This window comes from Protopterus annectens, chromosome 8.part0, assembly GCF_019279795.1.
Source record: "Protopterus annectens isolate FY-2018-M chromosome 8.part0, PAN1.0, whole genome shotgun sequence".
Lineage (NCBI taxonomy): Eukaryota > Metazoa > Chordata > Ceratodontiformes > Protopteridae > Protopterus > Protopterus annectens.
The window spans coordinates 1,672,731,321-1,672,754,581 of NC_056741.1; the positions used below are offsets into that span (position 1 = coordinate 1,672,731,321).

The following is a 23,261-nucleotide window of genomic DNA, read 5'->3' on the forward strand; positions in this document are numbered from 1 at the left end:
CCTAGCATTGAGCAGCAACACCTTAAGGTTGCTTGGAGACTTTTTTCACTGTGCTGATAGTTTTGTAATTTTAGCTTTTCCTGAAAAAGACTCTAGGGGGATGGATAAAGTTTTTGCCAATATCCAAAAGCTTTGGGGGACAGGTGCAGCCCAGCCTTGACAAAGCATTGTGTTTTATGAATCTTTTCCTTTAATGATGATGGATCTTGTATCCCACTGGAGTGACACCAGAAGCTAAGCTAGTTGTTTAAATCGATCACTTTGTTGTTGTTATGGCTTTATCTTGAAGGTAGAATGCTGATCAATGCAAGGCTCACACCTGCCTGTGACACACATCAGAGAGATCCACTGTCTATCTTTTTCATATATTCCAGTGAGGTGCATCTCAGGTCATTTACACCCACACAGACTGTGGTATAATCATATTTTTACCTGGGGTGCAGTGACTTGACTGAGGGCCTGATATTGAGGATCCTGGCTCCAGGTAGGCAACTATTATCTTTTCCTTGTCTAACCTGATGAGTGGGGGCATCTTTGTGTCGCACAATGAAGTCTCCAATGGCAACGTTATTAGTAAAGTATGTACTTGCTTATGGGCTTTGCTGTTGGGGGACCATTGGTTGTAGGCTTATGTGAGATGTTTTGTTGTTTTTAGTGTGTGTTTTACTGTTTGGTGAGGAACAGTGCTAGCATTAGACAGTTCTGGAGGTCTTTGCGATATGGGAAAGTTTCTTTTAAGCATCTCAGTATAAGATTATCTCTGTTTGTGGTGAGTGGTATTTGTGAGAGTTGTATACTTGACAGCCTTATTTGTATGTGAGATTTTTGCCTCCAGGGGTGTTGTGTATTTACATCTTTCGCATACTGTTATTTTCTTTAATGATTAACTGGTCGTTTGAAAACATGAGACAGTTTCTGCATTGCTTTAGGATGCCCAGGTTTCAGATGTAATCCTATTTTATAGGGAATTTTTGCTCTCTAGGTGTTTGCTACTGTGTAGGGCACTGCTAGGCACAGCTGCTCACTGGGCATCTCTTTGTAAACTCTCCTAATTTAGAGCATAGAAAAAAAAGCTTAAACTGATTCCTATGCCATCTAGCCAATAAATGACCACACATTTAGCTCCCTGGATTGCTTCCAAATTCAGAGAAACCAGGTAAATATTATCTGTCACAAGATGGATGATCCTGGAATATTGTTAATGTAAAAGCACAGCAAATGTCGCTCTCAAGTGCGGGTTAAACCATCAATCAATTCCCTGGTTAATTTACCCTTCTTCAAGGTGATATGTAAGCAAACAGAACTAGAAAAGTCAACAAGAGGAGGGAGAAGAGCAGCTTTTGCAGTCCCTTCTACATTGTTGAAAGCTGCAGAGATCCACATGAACATAATACAATCATATAGACAGGCAACTTATGATTGCATATACTGCAGTTCGGTGATTGTTTCAGTCCGGTTTCCTTCCTTCCTTTCCTTTCTCATGCTTTCTGTAACCGAAGCCAAGGTCGGTACCCACTTCCCTTTTCCACGATTAGTTGTACTTTCCTTGTACCTCACTTTTTTTTTCAGATCATCCATAAGCACATGGATTCATCAGCTAGGGTTCAGTTGGTCTCTGACTGTAGTACCACTGGGGTTTCTGATACAGTTAACTGAAATCTAGGCTGGTACTGACTTAAGAGGGGGCAAGAAAAAATGGAAAGGGCAGATGGAACCTATATAGCTGGTATTTGAAGCCATACAAAGTCACTTGACTTTAGTCTGGCTATGGGGAAGGGATGCCCAGCTTTAAATGTCAGGCCAGATGTCTCACCTCAGCCTGTTGTGGTATTATGACCACAGCAGTGACCACGCCAAAACATTTTGCATTTCTAGTATGTTGCATATGCATTCTGCTGTTATAATAGAGATTACATTAATCAGTTCATAGATGATTCAGAAAAATAATTCTGTCATTTATAAAGGGTAACTGTAATACAAGGCTGGAGGTTGTGACCTGATGTTTTTGTGGCAGGCAAACTGTGCCTGCCGTGGCCCTGTTGAACCACTGGATATCTTCAAATTCCTCTGCATGCGCCTGTTAGAAGGACAGATAGCTCCTTCAAATTGTAAATTGATTTAAGTATAACAAGGGAATCGTTATGGCTAGGCTTGTATAAGCTCTAGGGCCGATAGCCTAATACTTGCCTATGAACCTAATTAAAGGAAAGAAAATGTGTAAAAACAGGCTGTTTTGCAGATGTTCATTGTGTTACACTGCTGCAGTCATCACACTTGGGTTATCCTGCCGTCAGGCGGTCCCGCAGTCGGCCAGAGTTCCAAAATCTTGGTCTGGCGTCGGTTACCGTCACTTCTTCCCTGACATCAGTGCGCCAGGGGTATATATAATATGCATCCTACACCATTTTCTTCAGTCTTTCTTGCCGCGCGGTGCCCGAAGCAGAACCAGTTCGCAAGTGCCGGTCTGCCGACTCCTGAGATTTTCGAAGTTGAATTTCAGATCCGAAGTCTTCAATAAAGCTAAGTACCCCGTTGGGGAAACTTTTTTCTTGCCTCAGACCGATGTCAGAAAAAGTTAATAATTGTATTTCTTGGGGGAAGCAAATACCTCATAAGGACTTCCACTCTTACTGTATTCCATGCCTAGGCCTTGATCACGACATCACTAGTTGTCGGTTTTGTGCTAGATTTAACAAACGTACTATAAAAAGTAGTTTTGATTTTGCTATGCACTACTTTGGCCGAAGGTTCAATTATACTATGCCATCGGATACTTTGGCCGAAGGTTCAATTATACTATGCCGTCGGATCAACCGACGACCGCAGTTCTGAAAAAATGCAAAGCCAAGGATAAAACAGGCATCTGAGGTCCAAAACCGATGATGAAACATCTTCTAGGCCAGTTGCCGGTTCTCAGTGAGGCGCTTTCGCAGCCCCTGACACCCGCAACCTCAGAGCCACAGGCCGCCTCCGTCTCCCACGTGGAGACAACTAGGCCTCTGGAAACTCAAGGTATTGGGCCCTACGGAAACTAATCCCTCAGATGGGTCCGGAGCCGCTGAGCAGGCACCGGCTTCTGAGGGTGTTTTCAGACCTTCACAACTTACCATTAAAACAACAACCAAGACAAAGGTATCATTAAAGACAAAGAAACAAGTACAGCATTCTCCTGGACGGTCCTCCATGCCTAAGAAACAGATGCTTAAAATGGCCGAAGACCTCATTACTCTAATCAGGGGTTCCCATCCCCCTCCTTAGAAAAGGCCTAGGCAGGATACAGACTGACTCCTCTGATCAGGTTTCCATTTCCTCTGATTCCTCTTCAGACCAGGGATACTCTTTACCCCCCCCCCCCCATGAGGACTCTGATGCTGAGGAATCTATCCCTTCAGCCTCTCCTCCTGAGGATTACTCTTTTGGGGAAACTTTACATACCATTAGGGAGCATTTCCACTGGGAAAGCAGGAATACTCAGAATCCAAGAAAAGGCTCAGGGATTTCCTCTTATTGCCTCAGCACAGGCCCCTGGCTATTCCGCCTGTGCTAGACATTGTGGATGATGTGTTCTCTGAATCCAGCTTATCTCCTGACTCTCTGCCCCCTGCTCCAGCCAAGCCAGATAGGTATTAGAGTCCCTGACTCTCACAAGTTTCTTTACAAAAACCCTTCTGCTGATCCAGAAACTATTTCCCAGGGTCCAAAAGGGGTTAAGGCTTCCATTGCAAAAAATCCAGTACCCTCTGACAGAGTTTCCAGAGCTTTGGATAGATGGGGGAAGAAAGTATACACGTCTGCAACTTTAGCAGTAAGAGCTTTAAATTGCCAGTTTCACATGCTTAAGTACCAACAGTATTTAATGGCTCATTTAAAACAGAAAATGCTTGCTAGCTCAGAAGCTCCTGATTGTAAAGAAATGCAGGATTTATTGCATGCATTTGAACAGGTGGGAAAACATACTCTGCAATGTGGTTTTGATTCTTTAGAGGCCTCTTGTAGAGCCGCAGTTACAGGTTCTGTTATTCGAAGACATGCTTGGTTAAAAGAACAGTTTACCTGAACATGTTAAGGCAAAGTTATTGGATGCTCTATTACAACATGATACCTTGTTTGGTGTTAAAGAAAATGGAGGATAAAGCTAAATCTATGCAAACAGTCAAGGATTACTTACAGGTACAGCCACCTCGGTTTAGCAGAAATTGGCCAACAAAAAATTGGTCCTTTCCAGTGTCACAGGCCACAGAGCGGCAGATACACACCCAAGAGGCAGATCTCAACCCCAAGGCTCAAACAGACAATGACAGCGGGGCACCTCAACCCCAAAAGGAGGTGAGGACAAGTCTCAACCTTACAGGAAACAGTTGCAATGACTTTCCTTTGCGTACGCCAAGCACGTCCCTTCTGGAAGCCCCCTTAGGGGGGAAAACTAGCTCTTTTTTCTCAAAACAGGCAAACAATCACCCAAGACAAATGGGTCCTGAATATAGTGTCTCAAGGTTACAGATTCCACTTTCCTACTTTACCAAAGCTAAAAGGCATGCCAGACCTGCCACAAAATCAATGGGCAGAGGCACAAAAACAAATTTCAGCCCTCATGGACATGAGAGCTGTACAAAAAGTACCACAACAGGGACAAGGATTTTACTCGAGACTCTTCCTGGTCCCCAGAAAGGAAAAAGCATGGAGGCCTATAATGGACCTTTCAATTCTGAATACTTACCTGGATATTCTGAAATTCAAAATGTTGACATCATAGCAGCTTCTACCCATGCTGGGCAAGAAGGCTTGGCTTGTTACTCTGGACCTGAAAGAGGCATACCTGCATGTCCCTATCGGACAAAATTGCAGAAGATACCTCCGATTCAAAGCTGGTACAATGCACTACCAATTCTCTGCACTGCCCTTTGGCTTATCTACTGCGCCCAGGGTCTTCACAAAGTGCCTGGCACCAGTAATTGCATTTTGCAGACAAAAAGGAATTCAAATATATCCATACCTGGACGACTGCCTCATTCAAGCAGAGACGGAGATTCTTCTGCAGCATCTGGCATTTGTGAAAAAGTTGCTAATTTCTCTAGGGTACACAGTAAATGAAAAGAAGTCAAAACTAGTGCCCTCACAACATATTACATTCCTGGGTGCCAGCTTAAATACAACGGCCCAGATGGCTTACCTCACGCCAGACAAATAAGTGCAACTAACTCAATATTTTCAACTACTGGCAAAAACGTCCCATCTCCCAGGCCCTGGGATTCGTGGCATCCTGCATACTATTAATACCATATGCCAGACTGCATATGAGGAAATTACAATGGTACCTAAAAAGTGTTTGGACTCAACATTCTCACAGTCAAGAAGCAGTAATTCCAATAATTCCCTGCCTACAACAGTTTCGATAGTGGGCACAGGCATGTCACCTAAACAAGGGTCAGCCTTTTACCCAACCCACAGCCAGGCAAACTCTAACAGATGCTTCGGATTACGCCTGGGGGAGCACACATGGCAGGAACATGCATTCAGGGCAAGTGGACTTACAGACCAGATGCATCTTCACATCAATCAAAAAGAGATGGCTGTTCAAAATGCCCTAACAGCTTTCAAGGACCTTCTACATCCAGGACAAATACTACTAAACAAACAAGGGGGCACTCATTCTTATCCCCTATGCAGGCAAGCCATGACCTTGTGGAACACAGCTCTATCGTACCAAGTTCACCTGCAAGCACAATTCCTGCCAGGAAAGAAAAATACTCTGGCAGACGACCTAAGCAGAAATATCATGGACCCTCACGAATGGAAATTGAATCCACAAATCTTCAGCATGATAACACAAAAATGGGGATGCCCAGACATAGATCTTTTTGCCTCCCCTCTGAATTGCCAACTACAAAAATTCTGCACAAGGACTTATCACAAACAAGCATGGAAAGTGGATGCTCTTCTGTTCAGCTGGAAAAACCTAAAAATCTATGCCTTCCCACCACTGCTTCTCCTTTCAAAGGTACTCCTAAAAGCCACACAAGAAAAACCACAGATGATCCTGATTGCTCCAGACTGGCCACGCCAGCACTGGTACCCTATCTTAAGGAACTTGGCTCAGGGCCCACCATGGATTTTGCCCCAAATTCCACACCTTCTGACTCAACAAAACAATCAGATCCTGCACGGTCAGCTCAAAACCCTAAACCTGACTGCATGGCAGATACTTTAGTCAAACAGGCAACACTTCTCTCTAAAGCTGTTCTGGATGTCATTTTGGAGGCCAGGAGGCCTAGCACCAGGAAAGCTTACTCAGAAAAATGGACGAGATTCTGCGCCTGGAACCAGGCTCACAGCCTTGACCCTCTTGTTCCAAACATTCCTCAGATTTTACAATACTTAACTGAGATGCTGGACAGAGGCCTATCTTTTTCATCAATTAAGATTCATGCCTCTGCCATTTCTGCACATTACAACACGGATCCTCCTTTATTCTCTCATCCCTTGCTAAAGCAGTACCTCAGAGGGGCTAAAAACATAAGACCGCCCCGGAGAGCACCAACACCAACTTGGGACCTCAATTTCATTTTGGAAAAACTGACCCTACCACCTTTTGAGCCAGCCAATACAGCCGATCTAAAATTTTTGTCATGGAAAACAGCTCTGCTCCTGGCAGTAACTTCAGCATGAAGAGTCTCAGAGCCACAGGCATTAATGGCAGTGGAACCTTTTATAATTTTTCATCAGGATAGGGTATCTTTAAGGACAGCCCCTACCTTCATGCCAAAGGTGATATCTAGTGTGGCTCTTAACCAAACCATCCATTTGCCTACTTTTTATCCAAACCCCCAAAATAAAGGGGGGAAATTTCTGCATTCTTTGGACATACACAGGCAGCTACGCTTCTACTTGGACAAAACAAAAGCTTTCAGGAAAACTGATCAACTGTTTGTAGCATATGCTGCAGAATCACAAGGCAAGGCTATCTCAAAGCAGACTATATCCAAATGGATAGGACACTGTATTCGGTACTGCTACACACACAGCATGGAAAATCAGTCCCTAATAACATTAGGCCTCATTCCACCAGGGCAACAGCCACTTCAGCAGCCTTTCTCAGAGCAGTACCTACCAAGAACATTTTGGAGGCTGCAACTTGGAGTTCAGTGCACACCTTCACCAAGCATTACGACCTGCCTCTTTACTCTAAATCCAGAGCAGGATTTGCCACTGCAGTTCTGAAGGCCTCTTAGCCAATCCTAACTATTTATAGACCAGCCACCCAAACTTAGCTTTGGGATTCAACCCAAGTGTGATGACTGCAGCAGTGTAACACGATGAACATAGTACAGTTTTGTACCTACCATAAATGTAGATGTTAGTGTTCACACTGCTGCAGTCCAGGTTACCCTCCCTCCATCCCCTCTGAACTAGCTGGACTTATCTATACCCTTCTATCCTACACAACCTTTGGGGTGTATTTGCTGGTAACTGAAGGGATTGTTTTTTATTTTATATGTATATTTTTGATTAGCAATATGTATTGCTTACCCACTTGAGGGCACCTGATATCTGGGGCAAGAAAAACTGAGGAAAATGGCGTCGGATGCATATTATATACCCCAGGCGCACTGACGTCAGGGAAGAAGCGACAGCAGCCGACGCCGGACCAAGACTTTGGAACTCTGGCCGACTGCTGGACCGCCTGACGGCAGGATAACCCAAGTGTGATGACTGCAGCAGTGTGAACACTCGAACATCTACATTTGTGGTAGGTACAAAACTATACTTTATGAATGAGATATCCAAGTTAGTGGTTCTTAGGATCATAGGAAGTTACTAGGCTAATGGCCCTAGGGCCCTGTCAAGCCTAGCAAAGTTCTACCCTTATTTTCACAATCAGCACCTAATGCCCGTGTTTGAGGAACATGGGTGGAACCCTCAGGGTGAATTTGTTGTTACCCATCCAATCGTCCAGATAGCATTTGAAGAGGACCAGTGAGGTGCCCTGTTTGACATGAAGTGGGAGTCTGTTGCAAAGCTGTGGTACCCTCTGGGAGACAAATCTGCCCCTCCAGCTGGTTCTGTTAATGTCACAAACCAGTTTAAGTTCTTTAGAGCGAGTAACTTGCGTACCATTTGACTTGCGGATGTGCAGCATTTTCAGTAAAGCAGGGTCAGAGATTGCCTTATATGCAAGGCAAGGATCGCCTCTGAGTAGTCTTTATGAAACAGAATAAAGTGACACTGATTTCAGATGATCCACATAGGGCAGATGGTGGAGACCTTGAATTTTCCCAGAGAGTAACCTTAGTGGTTTTTCCAATTGCTGCAGGTGCTTGCAAAGGTACATACCAAAAGGGCTATTGTACTCCATTATTGGCCTGATGAGGGAAGAGTACAGGGAGATTATAACTTTTTTCTGGAGGCAATGCCCTTACTTATGAGATTAGCAATATAGAATGGCCATCTTACCACTGTGGAAACATGGTGATCAAAGGTAAGATTGCTGTCAACCTGTGTGCCCAGGTCTCTCACCACGTCGTACATACTTAGGGTGGTGTTATTGATGTGATAGTTATCAGGAACATCTCTGTTACTGGAAGGGATAATACATTTTTTTTTGCATTGAGTTTAAGGCCATGACTTTGGCGCCAGTCATTTGTTTGTGTAAGACCCTGTTGTAGGATGTTGACATCGTTTGGAGATTCTCTGACTGCTCCCAGTTTGCAGTCATCAGCAAACTTTGTCTGCCACAGACCTGTAGTTTTTGCTTGTACTTCAGAGAAATAGATTCCAAACAGTAGAGGTCCCAGGAGTGATCCCTGTGGGACACCACTTGTTACAGGTCTGCTGTTGGAGGTGGATTCCCCTGTCAGTGAGCCAGTTAATGACCCATCTAACAGTATAAGGGTTGATGCGTAGCTGGGTGAGTTTGTCAGTGATATCTGAGTGGAGGATAGCATCAAAAGCCTTGGGGAAATCTGTGCATACAGCCTACTTAGATTTTTCCATGTCCAGGGCCTTGGTATCGGTCTTGAAAAATTCTGCCATGTTTAACAGGCATGATTTCCCTTTGACAAATCCAGACTGAGTAGTGTCAAGTGTTTGGAGATTACATATATCTTTTGATTAGGTTTTGCCTAATCATTGGATAAATTGACGTTCTCTTTGGTGATTACATATATCTTTGTTGATTAGGTTTTGCCTAATCATTGGATAAATTGACGTTCTCTTTGGTTTCATGAGTTTTTCGATGTATGTACCCGCATGACTCACTGCTTCCTACAAGAGTATAGTCAAGAAAGCAGAGTTCCAGTGCATCCTATAAGAGCGTACTAGTCTTTACAAGAGACTTCTCTGTTCTCCTGAAATGAATATACTTGTCATTGTTTCCAAAGTGTAATTTCTGCCATCTTGATAAAGGTACATACATAAAACTAAGGCAGTAAGGTGGTATATTCAAGCATACATGATTTGCTAGACATGATAGTGAAATAGTTAATACGGGATATGCACAGCTGGAGTTGAGTGTTTACAAAAATGTTACAAAAAAACAGGATATTTCCATGTTTACATTAATGACAAAACAGAGTGTGATACTGTTATGTTGGAGGAGGTGTATTCAGGCAGTGGATGTTGGTAAAAAATTACATTAAAACATGGTGGGTAATGTGAAGTCGTTCTGTGATAAATGCTCTTTAGGTAAAACAGGTATGACTGTTACCTATATTTTCATAACTGCATTAATTTCATAAAAGTTGTGTAACTTGCTGGTAAACAAATGGTGCCATCTTAGAAGGATATTAAGTCACATTATCTTGCCACTGGTGTTTGTTATATAATTCAGATGGTTTTGTAGATTAATATATTTTTGAAATATTGTGAAATTATTATATGCATAATTTGCATAGAGTTAGCAATATCACAAGACAATGGTATGCTATCCTTTCTTGTTATACATCATTGGAAAGCTTTTGAACAGGTGAATAATTCCCTCACTGATACCTTGTCTCCGTCTTGTACACTTACAGAGATGAAACCTTTTTGTTTTACCACAACACTAATACTTTTGTCAAAGTACAGATTTTCTTTCATGAATCTGTAATATAAAATCATCATCTACAGACAGAGAGACAGACCCGTGATACTAATACCAGGGTACAGCCCATTGTTTGGCAGTAGAAATATCACATTTTGCATTTTTGTGACTCATGCTGTTTATCAGGTATTAATGCATCTAATGGAGCATGTTTTCAGTATAGGATTTTAGAAAAGAGTTCTCAGAAAGCAAGTGGTTTCCTGGCTTAGGGCTCAACATGGCTTCCGCCCTGCTCATAGCACAACAGCCCTTCTATCCTTCACAAATGCTATTAAGCTGCTCAGAAACAACTCCCAGATTGTCTCACCAATATTTCTGGACCAGTCAAAAGCTTTTGACATGGTCAGTCACCCCAAACTCATAAACGTCCTCTCCTCCCACAGTCTCAGCAGTACAGCTATAGCATGATTCCTGAGCTAATTAAACCGACAACAAACTGTCCTTTGGCAAGAATCCCTCTCACCCCTCCTACCAGTCACCTTAGGGGTACACCAGGTTCCATCCTTGGGACCCCTTCTTTTCTCCCTGTTTACTAATCACCTCCATACTGCAGTCCCCCAAGCCAAAATCATTCAGTATGCTGATGACTCCACTCTAATCTGTTCTGCGTCTTGCCTTAATGACCTGCTATCTATCACCCAGGACACCTTCCTATATGTTGAAACATGGTTAACTAACTCCCAACTTTTATTAAATCCCAGTAAAACTAAACTTATGCTCTTCTACCCCACCAAAAACCCTCCCCCCTCCTCACACTTTCACATCCTCTCTAAGAACAAAACCACAATTACTCCTACCCCCCATACCAAACTTATAGGTGTTGTTATCGACATTTACCTGAAATTTGATCTCCTTCGCCTAGACCTATCCATAAAAAAGTACACAAAACACTTGGTCTCCTTTACAGAAACACACAATACCCAACTAAAAATACAAAAAGTACAATTGCTAGAACATGCCTGCTATTGACACTTTTATATACATCCCCTATCCTAACAAATCTCTGTAAAACTGACCTCAACAAGCTCGAAACCTGCTATAGCAAGATCTCCAAATTTGCCACAAATGCCCACTATAAATCCCACCACTGAGAGTCTCTCATGCAACTGGACATTCTAGAACTTTCCCTCTTACTTCAGTTTAAGCAACTAACCCAAGCTGACAAAATCCTCCACCATCCAGAATAAAACCCAGCCCTAATCCAACCATACTTGGCATCCAGACCCCTTAGTTGAAATAATCTACTCTTCCAAGTCACCAGAGTAAAAAACTCAGCAGGTGAAGCCCTATTCTCCTACTGTATTTCCAAACTCTGGAAATTTCTACCCAGCCCACTTATGAATACCTCCTCACCTAAACAGTTTTAAAAAACTCCTAAAAACCCACCTTACAAACTCTTGGCTATGTACCTGCCACAGCCCAGGCTAGACTCCTTACCACCCCCTTAGTACATTTCCTCAAACATAAATCTTAACTTCCCCTCTATTTATTACTTATGTTTGATCTTATCTATACTTCCTTTCTTAATAACTCCTCATAATGAACTTAAATACAGCCCCTCAGAATGTAACTCACTCATATGTTTCATCACTGTTGTAAATTGTCTTACAAAATGTTTTTCCTGTTTAGTCTCCTGTGTAACTATTAATTTTGTAATGTATTAGAAGTGTAATTACTTTGTCTAAATCTGCTGTAACAAAGCACTGTACTGTATGATTTTTTGCGGAGCTTTTCCCCCTGGGCCTCCTGAAAAAGGGCACATGTCCAGATGGAGTTTCCCAGTTAATAAATTTAAAATAAATAAATTAGAAGATCTCAGGAAGCAAATATGTTGTCTCTTGCTACCCAGGATTAAATTAGTTAATGCTGTTGAATCTTTTTTCTTAGAAAGTTTAAATTGCCCAGAATAATGGCTAACTTTACTGTGGAACTGTGAAAAAGTGACTGACTGTGCAATGCTATTTGTCTTCTTCAACTCTGACATCAGTGCAAAAACATAAGTGAATTACTGCTTTGTCAGTTTGATAGGAGCACAGGGCTGATGACTTCATAGCAAAATCCCAGGTATGTCAGATGTAAGGCTGGAGCTGTTCCACACATGGAAAAATGCTAGTGCCATGTTGATGGCCTTATGGACTTTAGAAGGAAAGATTGCTTGAAAAAAGCAGCTGTCCTGTTCCATCCATACAAAACTGTACTGCCACACTGGCCTTCATGTATGTGGAAAGAGAGTTCTTGGAAAAAAATAGCACCTGACAGCTACATAAAATATCTGTTGTATCCTTGGCTGTCTCCTGCAAATACTGTCATTGTGTGCAGTGATGACTTTTCCTGTAGGCATTTTTGCTGAAGGCCGATTCTAACTTAAGACGCATAGTCGCTGTGTGTATTATAACAACATTAATTTAATCAAGTTTGTGTTGTCAGTTTTCTACTGCTGTTCTTGGATGTTTTATGTAGCTGTACAAAGGACTGTGATTCCTTTAGTTCACAAATCTTAGTAAATCAAATATTTAATTTGTACTGCAGAAGAGAGAAAATCCTTTATTTGGTCCACATGATACTTCACACCTTCCTGTGAGTGACGATCATACACTTCTGCAAGCAGGTAAATGCTTCAAGTTATTATTCTGATTTTGCTGTTCTATTTCAATTTCTTTCTGCGTCCGTTTTATAGATGCTTTCATGTACTGCTGTAAGCAGGAGCGAGTCTTTGTTGTTTATTAATAGCTAAGAATTCGCAAGGGTGAATTCATATATTTTAGTGACCATTAAAATAAATTAAATCTAATATGTTTGAGCCCTGTACCTTATAAATTTGGAAAACGCTTACTAAACTCACTTAATTTGCCTGAATGTCAAAAGCAGAGAGAACTTGATTTTTCAGTGTGTGTGTGTCTGTGTTTTTAAATCTAAAAAAAGTACACTTTGAGAAAGCAGTCTCTTCTCCCTTCCACAGAACAATTTAGGGCAGAATATTTTGTTAGTGCAATTTATACTAGTGAAGTAATTGCTAGGCTTAAAAAATGACCTGGAAGTCAGCTAGTATGCTTTTCATTAACATTGTTTTCTCTCTTCCCTCCCTGTCCTGTAATAACAAATTCTGACTTACTAGACCCCAGCCTGTTAACAATGGTATAATTTGTTTAGAAACAGTTGAAATCTGTGCTTTTTGAGTCTTTGATTGCTGTTTTGATTAGAGGTTGCTTCTTGAGAGCAGATATGCTGAGAACTGGAACCATTTTCTTTCCCTAGAATGTAGCCTATTGGTTGCAATTACTTGAAGGACATATTTTACATTCTTCTGGTAGCATTAGAAAAAAACAATATGCTGCTCAAAGCAGCAGTAATAGATGTAGGTATATTTTTATACATCTACATATACTGTTCATATATATATATATATATATATATATATATATATATATATATATATATATATATATATATATATATATATAAATGTAAACCTATACTTAGGATTGGTCCTAGTTAACTGGCCTTACTACTGCATGTTTACAGGCCCCAGACTTTCTGTCCTCTTTTCTGTGGCCCTGTGATGCCCATTTGGAGGCTTTTATAGTCTGGAACCCACTCACATCCATGCAACCAGTAGCTCACAGTGGTCTTCTGCAGATGCCTGGCCAAGGGGGAGCATATAGGAGTGCTGGGTAATCATTTCTCAAGGCGACATCCGCAAATTTTTTGTTTGGTAAGAAGTGAAGAGTTTTGGCATAGAGCTGTAGTCTAACAAATAGGGCCCCCAAGTGTTTGAGTGGATTTCTGTCTTAGAGGGACTCAGAAAAGAAAGCATATTTCACCCCTCCAGCTCCTTGCCAAACTCTGATCTAAAAATGAGGCTGATTGGTCCACCACTTAACTCTCCATGCAGGTAGGCCGTCAGGACTGGTTTTCAAATGGCTCAGGGGGCCCTGCAGCCAGACAAGGATGCTCTCTGAATCTTCTTCCCCTCCCTGTTAAAAGAGAGAGAGATTCTTCATCTGAGGAGAAAGACTAATCGTAAGGACACTGAGTAGGAGGAGCTGTATTAATCTTTTCAGATTTCCTTTCCCCCAGACAGATGCTGAAGATAGCATCTCTTCTGACTCCCCCACTGACACTTCCTTTGGGGAAACACTGACTCAATTGAAGGAATTTTTTTTTAAGTGGAAAAACCTTGAAGTCTCTGATAATCAAGAGCTTTACTGAGCTCATAGAGATGGAAGCTGCAGAGACTGTGGCTATACCCCCTGTCTTGGGTGCAGTGGATGATGCATTTTTAGCTGTATCCCAGGTCCCCGATTCCCAGTCCTCTGCCTGCAAAAGTCAGACTGATTCTACTAAGTGTAAGACATTCACAAATATCTTTGCAAAAACCTGGTGGCTGACTCTATATCGGTTTCTGTGAATCATAAGAAGATGTTAGAGATTCTGCACCTAGCTGTTTACCCATTGATAACGAAAGCAGAACTTTTGACAGGTTTGACAAAGTTTGAACTTTGCACATCTTGTCCTGTAAGGCAGTTAATTGCCAAATCCATATGAGTAAATTCCTTCAGTCTCCCTCAGACCATATATGCAAAAAGATATGGGAGGTTTCAGCACAGAGCTTAGGGGTGAATTGTTAGCCCATTCAGATGGCGAACTGAATAGCCAGACATTCCATTAGATGCGAACCAACTTATTTTAATAAGATGTAACTATAAAGTTGCAGTCCTTAAAGGAGGACATCAAGGCACAACTTGTTAATGCCTTTTTAAGAGTGATTTACATTTTAGGATCTCCACTTTAGAAGTTTTGTAAGAAATGACCCCTTCAAACATGGACTGTTCTACCAGAAATAGACTAAGGGCAAGCAACAAATATAAATAGCAAGGCGACAGTAAAGGAAAATTGGTGGTGGTGGTGGTGGGGGGGGGTGCACAAGGACCCGACAATAACAGAGGACAGTCTTGAGGAAATCTTTCCTTACAGCTGCACTTATGGGAAAAGTGTTATAGCAGATTCATGGGTACCAAGGCAATGGCTGCAGTGGGGGGCAGCCAATCCCATCTTTCATGAATTCCAAAAGTACTTGGAGAACAGAAGTAATTCATTCCATCCATCATTTCTCTGAGGATCATAAAGATAATAGCACTTCAGCAGCAGAGCAAGGAGTTTTACTAAAGTAGAAAAGTGGGAGATCTTGACAAATGTAGATCCCATAGTACAGGACTAAAATCCTTTGCACATCTTGTTGCCAGTTGTGATATGTATGGTTTGGTACCTGCACAGTGAAAAACATAGTAATATGTCAAGACTGTTACATTGGGGTGTGCAAGCAACAGTGTGTCAGTAGCTGAGAAACCTTGGAAAGAAGCCACAAAGAATTACTGAAAATGCAGATGTCCTTCTGTTCTCATGTTGCAGTATTCATAACCTTTGGGTTAGCCTCTGCCTAGCGACCCGAACATCCGGCCAGTATACAAAATTTCTAGTCACTGCAAGGTATGTGGGGGACATCTGATGTTGGCCGTAGCGTGCATGGGCCATAAAACTGATGTCTGCACATACGTCATCAGAACCTCTCTGTCTCCAGTTTGAACGTCTGGTCATCCCGCCGTCTCTGCTGTTGGATCTTGCAATTTAAACAGAAGTACCCTGTTGAGGCCTTTTTCTTGTTCTTTTTCTTTGGTCACTACATGCCTGCCCAGGTTCATGTCATCCAGAAAAGGAAAGTGTAGGTGTGGACATCAGATCCCTCATAAGGTTCAGAGGTAGATACTAGGCTATTGGCCCAAGGGCCTAAGTAAGCCTAGCCAACAAGGTTCCCTGGTTTACGCCACTCAAAGTTATTTTCATGTGCCCCTGTCAAGCAGAGCCACAGAAGTGATCCCCGGAGTGTATTTCCTATTTCCCATCCACTCCAAGATTTTTCTTGAAGAGTGCTAATGAGGAACTTTGCTTGACATAGATGGGTAGCTTGTTCCAGAGTACGGGAAGACTCTGGGACAGGAATCTATCCCACTAGCATGTCCTGTTTATTGTGGTGACAAGGTTTAGGTTCCTAGAGTGTGTAGCTCAGAGGGATTGGGATTTCTTTAGGTTTAGCATGCCCAACAGCTCTGGGTTTGACATATCTTTATATGTTAGGCAGAGATCACCTCCGAGTAGGCGATATGCTTCGGAGTAAAGCCGGAGTTTTTTGAGACTGTCAGTGAAGGGCATCTGATGTCCTTCAAGGATGCATCTGCAGTCATAACATATGGGTTGTCCTGCCTCAGGCAGCCCTTCGGCCGGATTCCAAAGTCTGGGTCTGGCCTCGGCTGATGTCGCACTTTCCCCGACGTCAGAGCGTCTGGGGTATAAAAGCATCAGCCGACACCATTTTCCTCAGTCTTTCTTGCCACGCGGTGCCCGAAGCAGAAGCTGTTCGCAAGTGCCGGTCGGTCAGATCCAGTGATTTCAGCTACCGAAGACTTCGAAAAAAGCTAAGTACCCCGTTGGGGACTCTTTCTTGCCTCAGCCGATGTCAAAGTAAATAATTGTTTAACTTGTGGGAAACAAATACCTCATAAGGATTTCCATTCTTACTGCCTTCCTTGCTTAGGCCCAGACCACGACGTATCGGCCTGTTTAGCCTGTGCCTCCTTTAACCGACAAACTCTTAGACGTCGGTCGGAGTTTGCAGAGGAATTTTTTGGAGCCGCTTTTGCTTATAAAATGCCGTCGGAGACTCCGACTTCACATATGGTCAAAAAACGCAAGGAAAAGGACCAACACTCGCGGCCCGCGGTTTCGGCTGAAACCACTGCTAGGCCTACCGCGAGTGTCTCGGTTTCGGCCGAAACAGAGTCCTCGGCGATTCCTTCTTCCGAAACCATACTTCCGACCACCGAGGCCCGAGAGGCCCCCGGCTGAGTCGGCTTCCGAATTACCTACCGAAGCTAGTGCACAGGAATTGTCCGACACCATACCTTTGGACATTTCTACCCCTGCACGTGGGGCAGCTAGGCTCCCTGCTTCCATGTCCATTAAGGCCTTTTCTAGGGCTAAAGCTGCCAAACTTTCAAAAGCTTGCCTGCCAAATCTACCTCCCAGAGGCCTTCCTCTAGTTCACAGATCCTCAGCCTTGCTGAGGACCTTATTTCCTTAATTAAGGGTTCACAACCTCACCCAGACAGGACCTCTCAACCTCCTCCAGACAAAAGGCCCAGGACTGACCCCACTGAACCTCACTCCTCAGATGATTCCACGGATGGATCTGAGTTGTCAGACCAATTCAGATGCAGAGGAATCTATCCCTTCGGCCTCCCCTCCTGAAGAGTTTTCCTTTGGTGAGACTCTACACTCCATGAGAGAGCATTTTCAATGGCAAGGTCAGGATTTCTCTGATTCTAGAAAAAGATTAAGGATCTTTTTGCATTTGCCTCAGCATAGGCCCTTAGCTATACCACCTGTTTTGAATGTAATTGATGATGTGTACAATGATGTCAGTACAGCCCCTGATAACTCTCCCTCCGGCCCCTGCCAAACCTGACAGATACTACAGGGTCCCGGATTCTCATTTCCATTTGTATAAAGCCCATTCTGCAGACCCAGAGACTATTTCTCAGGGCCCTAAAGGGGTTGCGGCCGCTACTGCCAAAAATCCTCTACCCTCTGACAGAGAGTCTAGAGCTTTAGAGAGAATGGGGAAAGAAGGTGTATACTTCTGCAACTCTTTCTGTCAGGGCATTAAACTGTCAATTTCATATGATACAGTACCAGGAGTATTTGTTAGATGAACTGAATAAGAAACTTTCTTCTCCTGAACCCGTAGACCGTAAATCCCTTCAGGATTTGGTACACAACTCACAACAGGTTAGTAATCATTTCTTAAAATGTGGCTATGATGCACTGGAGGCTTCATTTAGATCAGCTATGACTGGGGCAGTTATTCGTAGGCATGCCTGGCTGAAGGAGCAATCTTTGCCAGACCATGCCAAAGCTAAACTCCTGGATGCTCCAATGGAGAAACAAAATTTATTTGGCTCCTCTGCTCAGGAGAACTTAAAGGTTGAAGAAAAGGCAAAATCTGTGCAAACAGTTAGATTTCCTGCAAGTTCAACCACCGAGATTCAGCAGAAACTGGCCTACTAAAAATTGGTCCTTTCCAGACTCGGACAGAGCCCAGAGAGGCAGGAACAGGCGCCCTAGGGGCAGAGGTCAATCGAAGGGCTCCTACAGAGGCCGTCAGTGGCAGCCTGCCAACCAGAGGAGTAGTGCAACAACTACTACTACTACACCAGGACAGGGTCAATGACTTAACTCTGATTCCGCCTACCAGGGATCAACTGGAAGCACCCTTGGGCGGAAAGCTGGCTTTATTCTCAAAAAACTGGCATTATATCACAAAGGATACATGGACACTGCAAATAATAGACAAAGGATACAGGTTCCACTTCCACACTTTGCCAAAAAGAGGCGGAATGCCAAGCCTTCCACCAAATCTGAAGGTAGAGGCTTTAAAACAAACCAGCAAATTACTTCAGATGAAAGCTATAGAAAAGGTACCAAGTTCAGAACAAGGCCAAGGATTTTACTCCAGACTATTCCTTGTACCAAGAAAGGAAAATCAATGGAGGCCTATTCTCGACCTGTCCGCACTGAACACTTATCTCATTGTGCCAAAATTCAAAATGCTGACCCTACAGCAACTTCTTCCCATGTTGGGCAAGGAGTCTTGGCTGGTGATTCTAGATCTCAAGGAGGCATACCTGCACATCCCTATTCGACCAAACTGCAGAAGACACCTCAGATTTCTTGCAGGATCAGAGCATCATCAATTTTCAGCATTGCCCTTTGGCTTATCTACTGCGCCCAGAGTATTCACGAAATGCCTGGCATCAGTAATTGCACATTGCAGACTACAGGGAATTCAAATATACCCATACCTGGACAACTGCCTAATACAAGCGTACATCAAGGAAACTTTGCTAAAGGACTTGGCCTATGCCATACACCTGCTACAGACCTTGGGATACACAGTCAACATCCAAAAGTCAAGACTAGTACCATCCCAAAGGATAACCTTTTTGGGTGCAGATCTGGACACAACCACCCAAATGGCCTTTCTCACAGAAGAAAAGCAAAAACAACTTCCAGATTACTTCATGACTCTGACAAGGCAAGCTCAGCTTACTGCAAGGAAAATCCTGCAGGCCCTGGGTTATATGGCATCCTGCATACTTCTAATACCACATGCCAGGCTGCATATGAGGAAATTACAATGGTACCTACGGAGTGTATGGTCTCAGCACAGTCACAGTTTAGAAACCATGATACCAATCATTCCATGCCTTCAAAAGGAATTCCTGTGGTGGGCTCGGGCCTGCCAGTCCAACAGAGGGGTTGCCTTTCAACAAACCAAAACCAAGGCAGACCATCACCACGGACGCCTCAGACCGAGAATGGGGAGCACACATGGAGGACAAATGTATCCAAGGCCTATGGCCTCAAGGACAGCTAAGCATGCACATAAACCAAAAGGAAATGCTGGCAGTGAGGCATGCAATCGAGGCACTCAAACCCTTCCTCCAACAAGGACACCTGCTAATAAGGACAGACAACACCACGGTCATGTGGTACATAAACAAGCAGGGAGGCACACATTCCTACCCTCTATGCCGGATGGCTATGAATCTGTGGGAACTAGGCCTGAATCTCAATATCCAACTACAGGCCCAATTCGTGCCAGGGAAAGAAAATTCACTGGCGGACAGCTTAAGCAGAATTACCATGGATGCACATGAATGGATGCTGCACCCAGACATCTTCCAACTCATAACAAAGACATGGGGAATGCCGGAGATAGATTTGTTCGCCTCCCCACTCAACAATCAACTGAAGACATTCTGCTCAAGGACATACCACCCACAAGCTTGGAGGGTGGACTCTCTCTCTTTCAGCTGGAAAGCTCTAACAGTATATGCCTTCCCACCTCTCCCATTGATGTACAGGGTTCTACTGAAGATCAGGGAGGAACAGCCGAAAGTGATACTAATAGCTCCAGACTGGCCAAGACAACACTGGTATCCATTATTGAGAAGCATGTCTCAGGCAAAATCATGGCCTCTTCCCCTATGGCCTCTTCTGATGCAGAACAATTTCAAGACCCTGCATCCCAACTTGAAAACATTGCAACTAACTGCCTGGAAAATTCCTTAAATCCCTTAAATCCCAATCACACTGTTTTATCTCAGAGGGTGAAGGACATTATCTTGGAGGCTCGCAGACCTTCCACAAGGAAGACATACTCAGCTAAGTGGAAGAGATTTCTCATTTGGAGCACATCAAAGGGCACAGATGTCACAGTGGCAAGCTTAACACATATCCTAGAATACTTAGCAGAACTGTTCCACAGTGGCCTGTCCTATTCTTCCATTAAGATTCATGCTTCAGCAATTTCAGCAGAATACAATGTGGATCCATCTATCTTCTCACACCCTCTCCTCAGACAATTTCTGAGAGGGATCAAAAATATTAAACCTCCAAGAAGACCCCCTCTACCTGCCTGGGATCTCAACTTTGTGCTGGATAAGCTGACACTACCTCCTTTTGAACCAGCAGCATCAGCGGATCTACAATTTCTATCTTGGAAAACTGCATTCCTTCTGGCAATCACTGAGTTACAAGCATTAATGGCAGTGCAGCGTTTTCTTATTTTCCACCAGGACAGGGTGTCACTAAGAACCAATCCTACTTTTATGCCAAAGGTGGTATCTAGGGTATCTTTGAACCAAGCTATTCATTTGCCTACGTTCTTCCCTAATCCACAGAATAGAGGGGAAAAACTTTTGCACACCTTGGATATACACAGACAACTACGCTACTACTTGTACAGAACAAAAACTAGCAGAAAAACTGACCAACTTTTTGTAGCATATGCAACTGGGGTGCAAGGAAGAGCAATTTCCAAACAGACAATTTAAAAATGGATAGGAAATTGCATTCACTTTTGCTACTCCTTTCATGGAAAGACAGTTCCTGAAAATATCAGGCCTCACTCCACAAGGGCCACGGCCACCACTACAGCCTTCCTACGGGGGGGTGGCTACCAAGGACATTTTAGAAGCTGCTACTTGGAGCTCCATGCATACATTTGCCAAGCATTACAATCTTCCGTTATACTCTAGATCCAGAGCAGGGTTTGCAACTGCAGTCCTGCAGGGGATCTTAACTACACCATCCTTTTATTAGTACCTCCTCCCCCAGATTGGCTATGGTATTCTACCCATATGTTATGACTGCAGATGCATCCTTGAAGGACATAGTACAGTTTTGTACCTACCATAAATGTAGATGTCCGATAGGTATGCATCTGCAGTCAGGATTACCCTCCCTCCTTCCCCTCTGTGGTATTCCTAGGGTGCTTACCCCTCTTTTAGCTAGCTGGGGGAATCTATTATGGTGTATTTGTTTGTTTATGCATGTATATAATTTGCAAATGTTTGGAACTTTTCAGCATTTATCCAAATTTAGCCTTCCTAGAGGGCACCTGGCATCTGGGGCAAGAAAAACTGAGGAAAATGGCGTCGGCTGATGCTTTTATACCCCAGATGCTCTGATGTCGGGGAAAGTGCGACATCAGCCGAGGCCAGACCCAGACTTTGGAATCCGGCCGACCGAAGGGCTGCCTGAGGCAGGACAAGCCATATGTTATGACTGCAGATGCATACCTATCGGACATCTATATTTATGGTAGGTACAAAACTGTACTTTTTAGGCCAGCAATCCTCTTTGTGAGATACTTCTGTGGCCTTTCCAGCTGCTGCAGATGTCTTGTGAGGTACATTCCAGTAGGAGCAGTGTACTCTATAATGGGTCTAATGACCTCTTTTTTTTTTCCTGGATGAGCACCCTTTTGTGATGGTGTGCCACGTTTAAAGATTTCCCGACTACTGTGGTGATGTGATTATCAAAGGAAGAGACTACTGTCCACCAGGGTCCCAAGGTCTTTTATCACACATTCAGCGTTAAGTAGACTGCCGCCTACGTGGTAGTTCATGGGTACAGAGTTTTTACCAAAGGTTATGACAATGCACTTTTTGGCATTGAGCTTGAGGCCATGGCTCTGACACCAGGCATCTGTCTCATTGAGGCCCTTCTGTAGGATGTCCACATCAGTTGGGGACTCGACTATGACTCCTAGATGTTCTTCATCTCACATTGCTGCAGTCCTTACACTTGGGTAGTCCGCTGTCCTCGGTCGGCCCGAATATCAAAGTATAAGGCTGACGTCGGTCAAGGCGCATTTGACTGACATCAGAACGTCAGGGTACAAATGCGCATGACCGACGTCATATCCTCAGTCTTTTTTGCCGCATGGTCCGATGCAGAAGCAGCATTGCAAGTGCGGTTGGCGTTCTGAGATTTTTCGATTTGAGTTTCAGACCGAGTTCAAAGTTGGCTAAGTACCCGTTGAATATTTTAGTTTTTCTTGCCTCAGTGATTTACGGATGTCAGAAAAAGTAAATAATTGCATTTCTTGTGGGAAACAGATACCGCATAGAGATTATCATACTTTGTGTATTCCTTGCTTAGGGCCTGAGCACGACGTGGTTGGCTGTCGCTCTTGTGCTAGATTCAATAAGCACTATAAAGAGAAGGTTGGATTGTGCCAGGTTAGTCTTTGGGAAGCGGTGCAATTATAAAATGCCGTCGGATGCTCCGGCCCGCTTCTTCGAAGTGCAAGGACAAAGCAGTTAAGCCTAGGCTAGAAGAACCGTCTGTTCCGGACGCCGGTTCTTTAGAGGTGTCGGTGGAGCCGGTGTCTCCACCGGAGGTTTCTTTGGGTTCCCAGGGAGAGACTTTATTATTGCAAGATGTGGCCTCTCAGGAGGCAGGTCAGGCTGAAGGGGCTTCTCAGGTTACTATACTCCCCTCCCTTCCTAGGGTAGCTAGGCCCTCTCCTTCTGTTTCAAAGGCTTCTCCCAGAGGCAGGCCAGGTTCAGCTTCAGTTGGTGTCACCCCTAGTTCTTCTGGAACTGTGCCCAAGAAGCATATGCTTAAAATGGCAGAAGATTTGATTTCTTTGATTAGGGGTTCTTTGCCCCCTCCTGATAAGAGACCTAGGGTGGAGCCTGAGCCTGGAATTTTGAGCAGGCTTCGGATGTTTCAGAGTCTTCGGCTGAAGACTTGCAGGAGTATTCTCCTTATTCTG

General features: G+C 43.6%; 1 protein-coding gene across 1 annotated transcript in view; it reads left to right on the forward strand.

Moving 5' to 3' along the window:
* Nucleotides 1–23,261, forward strand: part of LOC122809594 (exosome component 10-like) — a 1,034,611-nt gene that overhangs the window by 312,772 nt on the left and 698,578 nt on the right. The window contains exon 6 of the mRNA XM_044081202.1: nt 12,608–12,686. Within this exon, the coding sequence (XP_043937137.1) occupies nt 12,608–12,686 (79 nt within the window). The remainder of the gene's footprint in view (nt 1–12,607; nt 12,687–23,261) is intronic.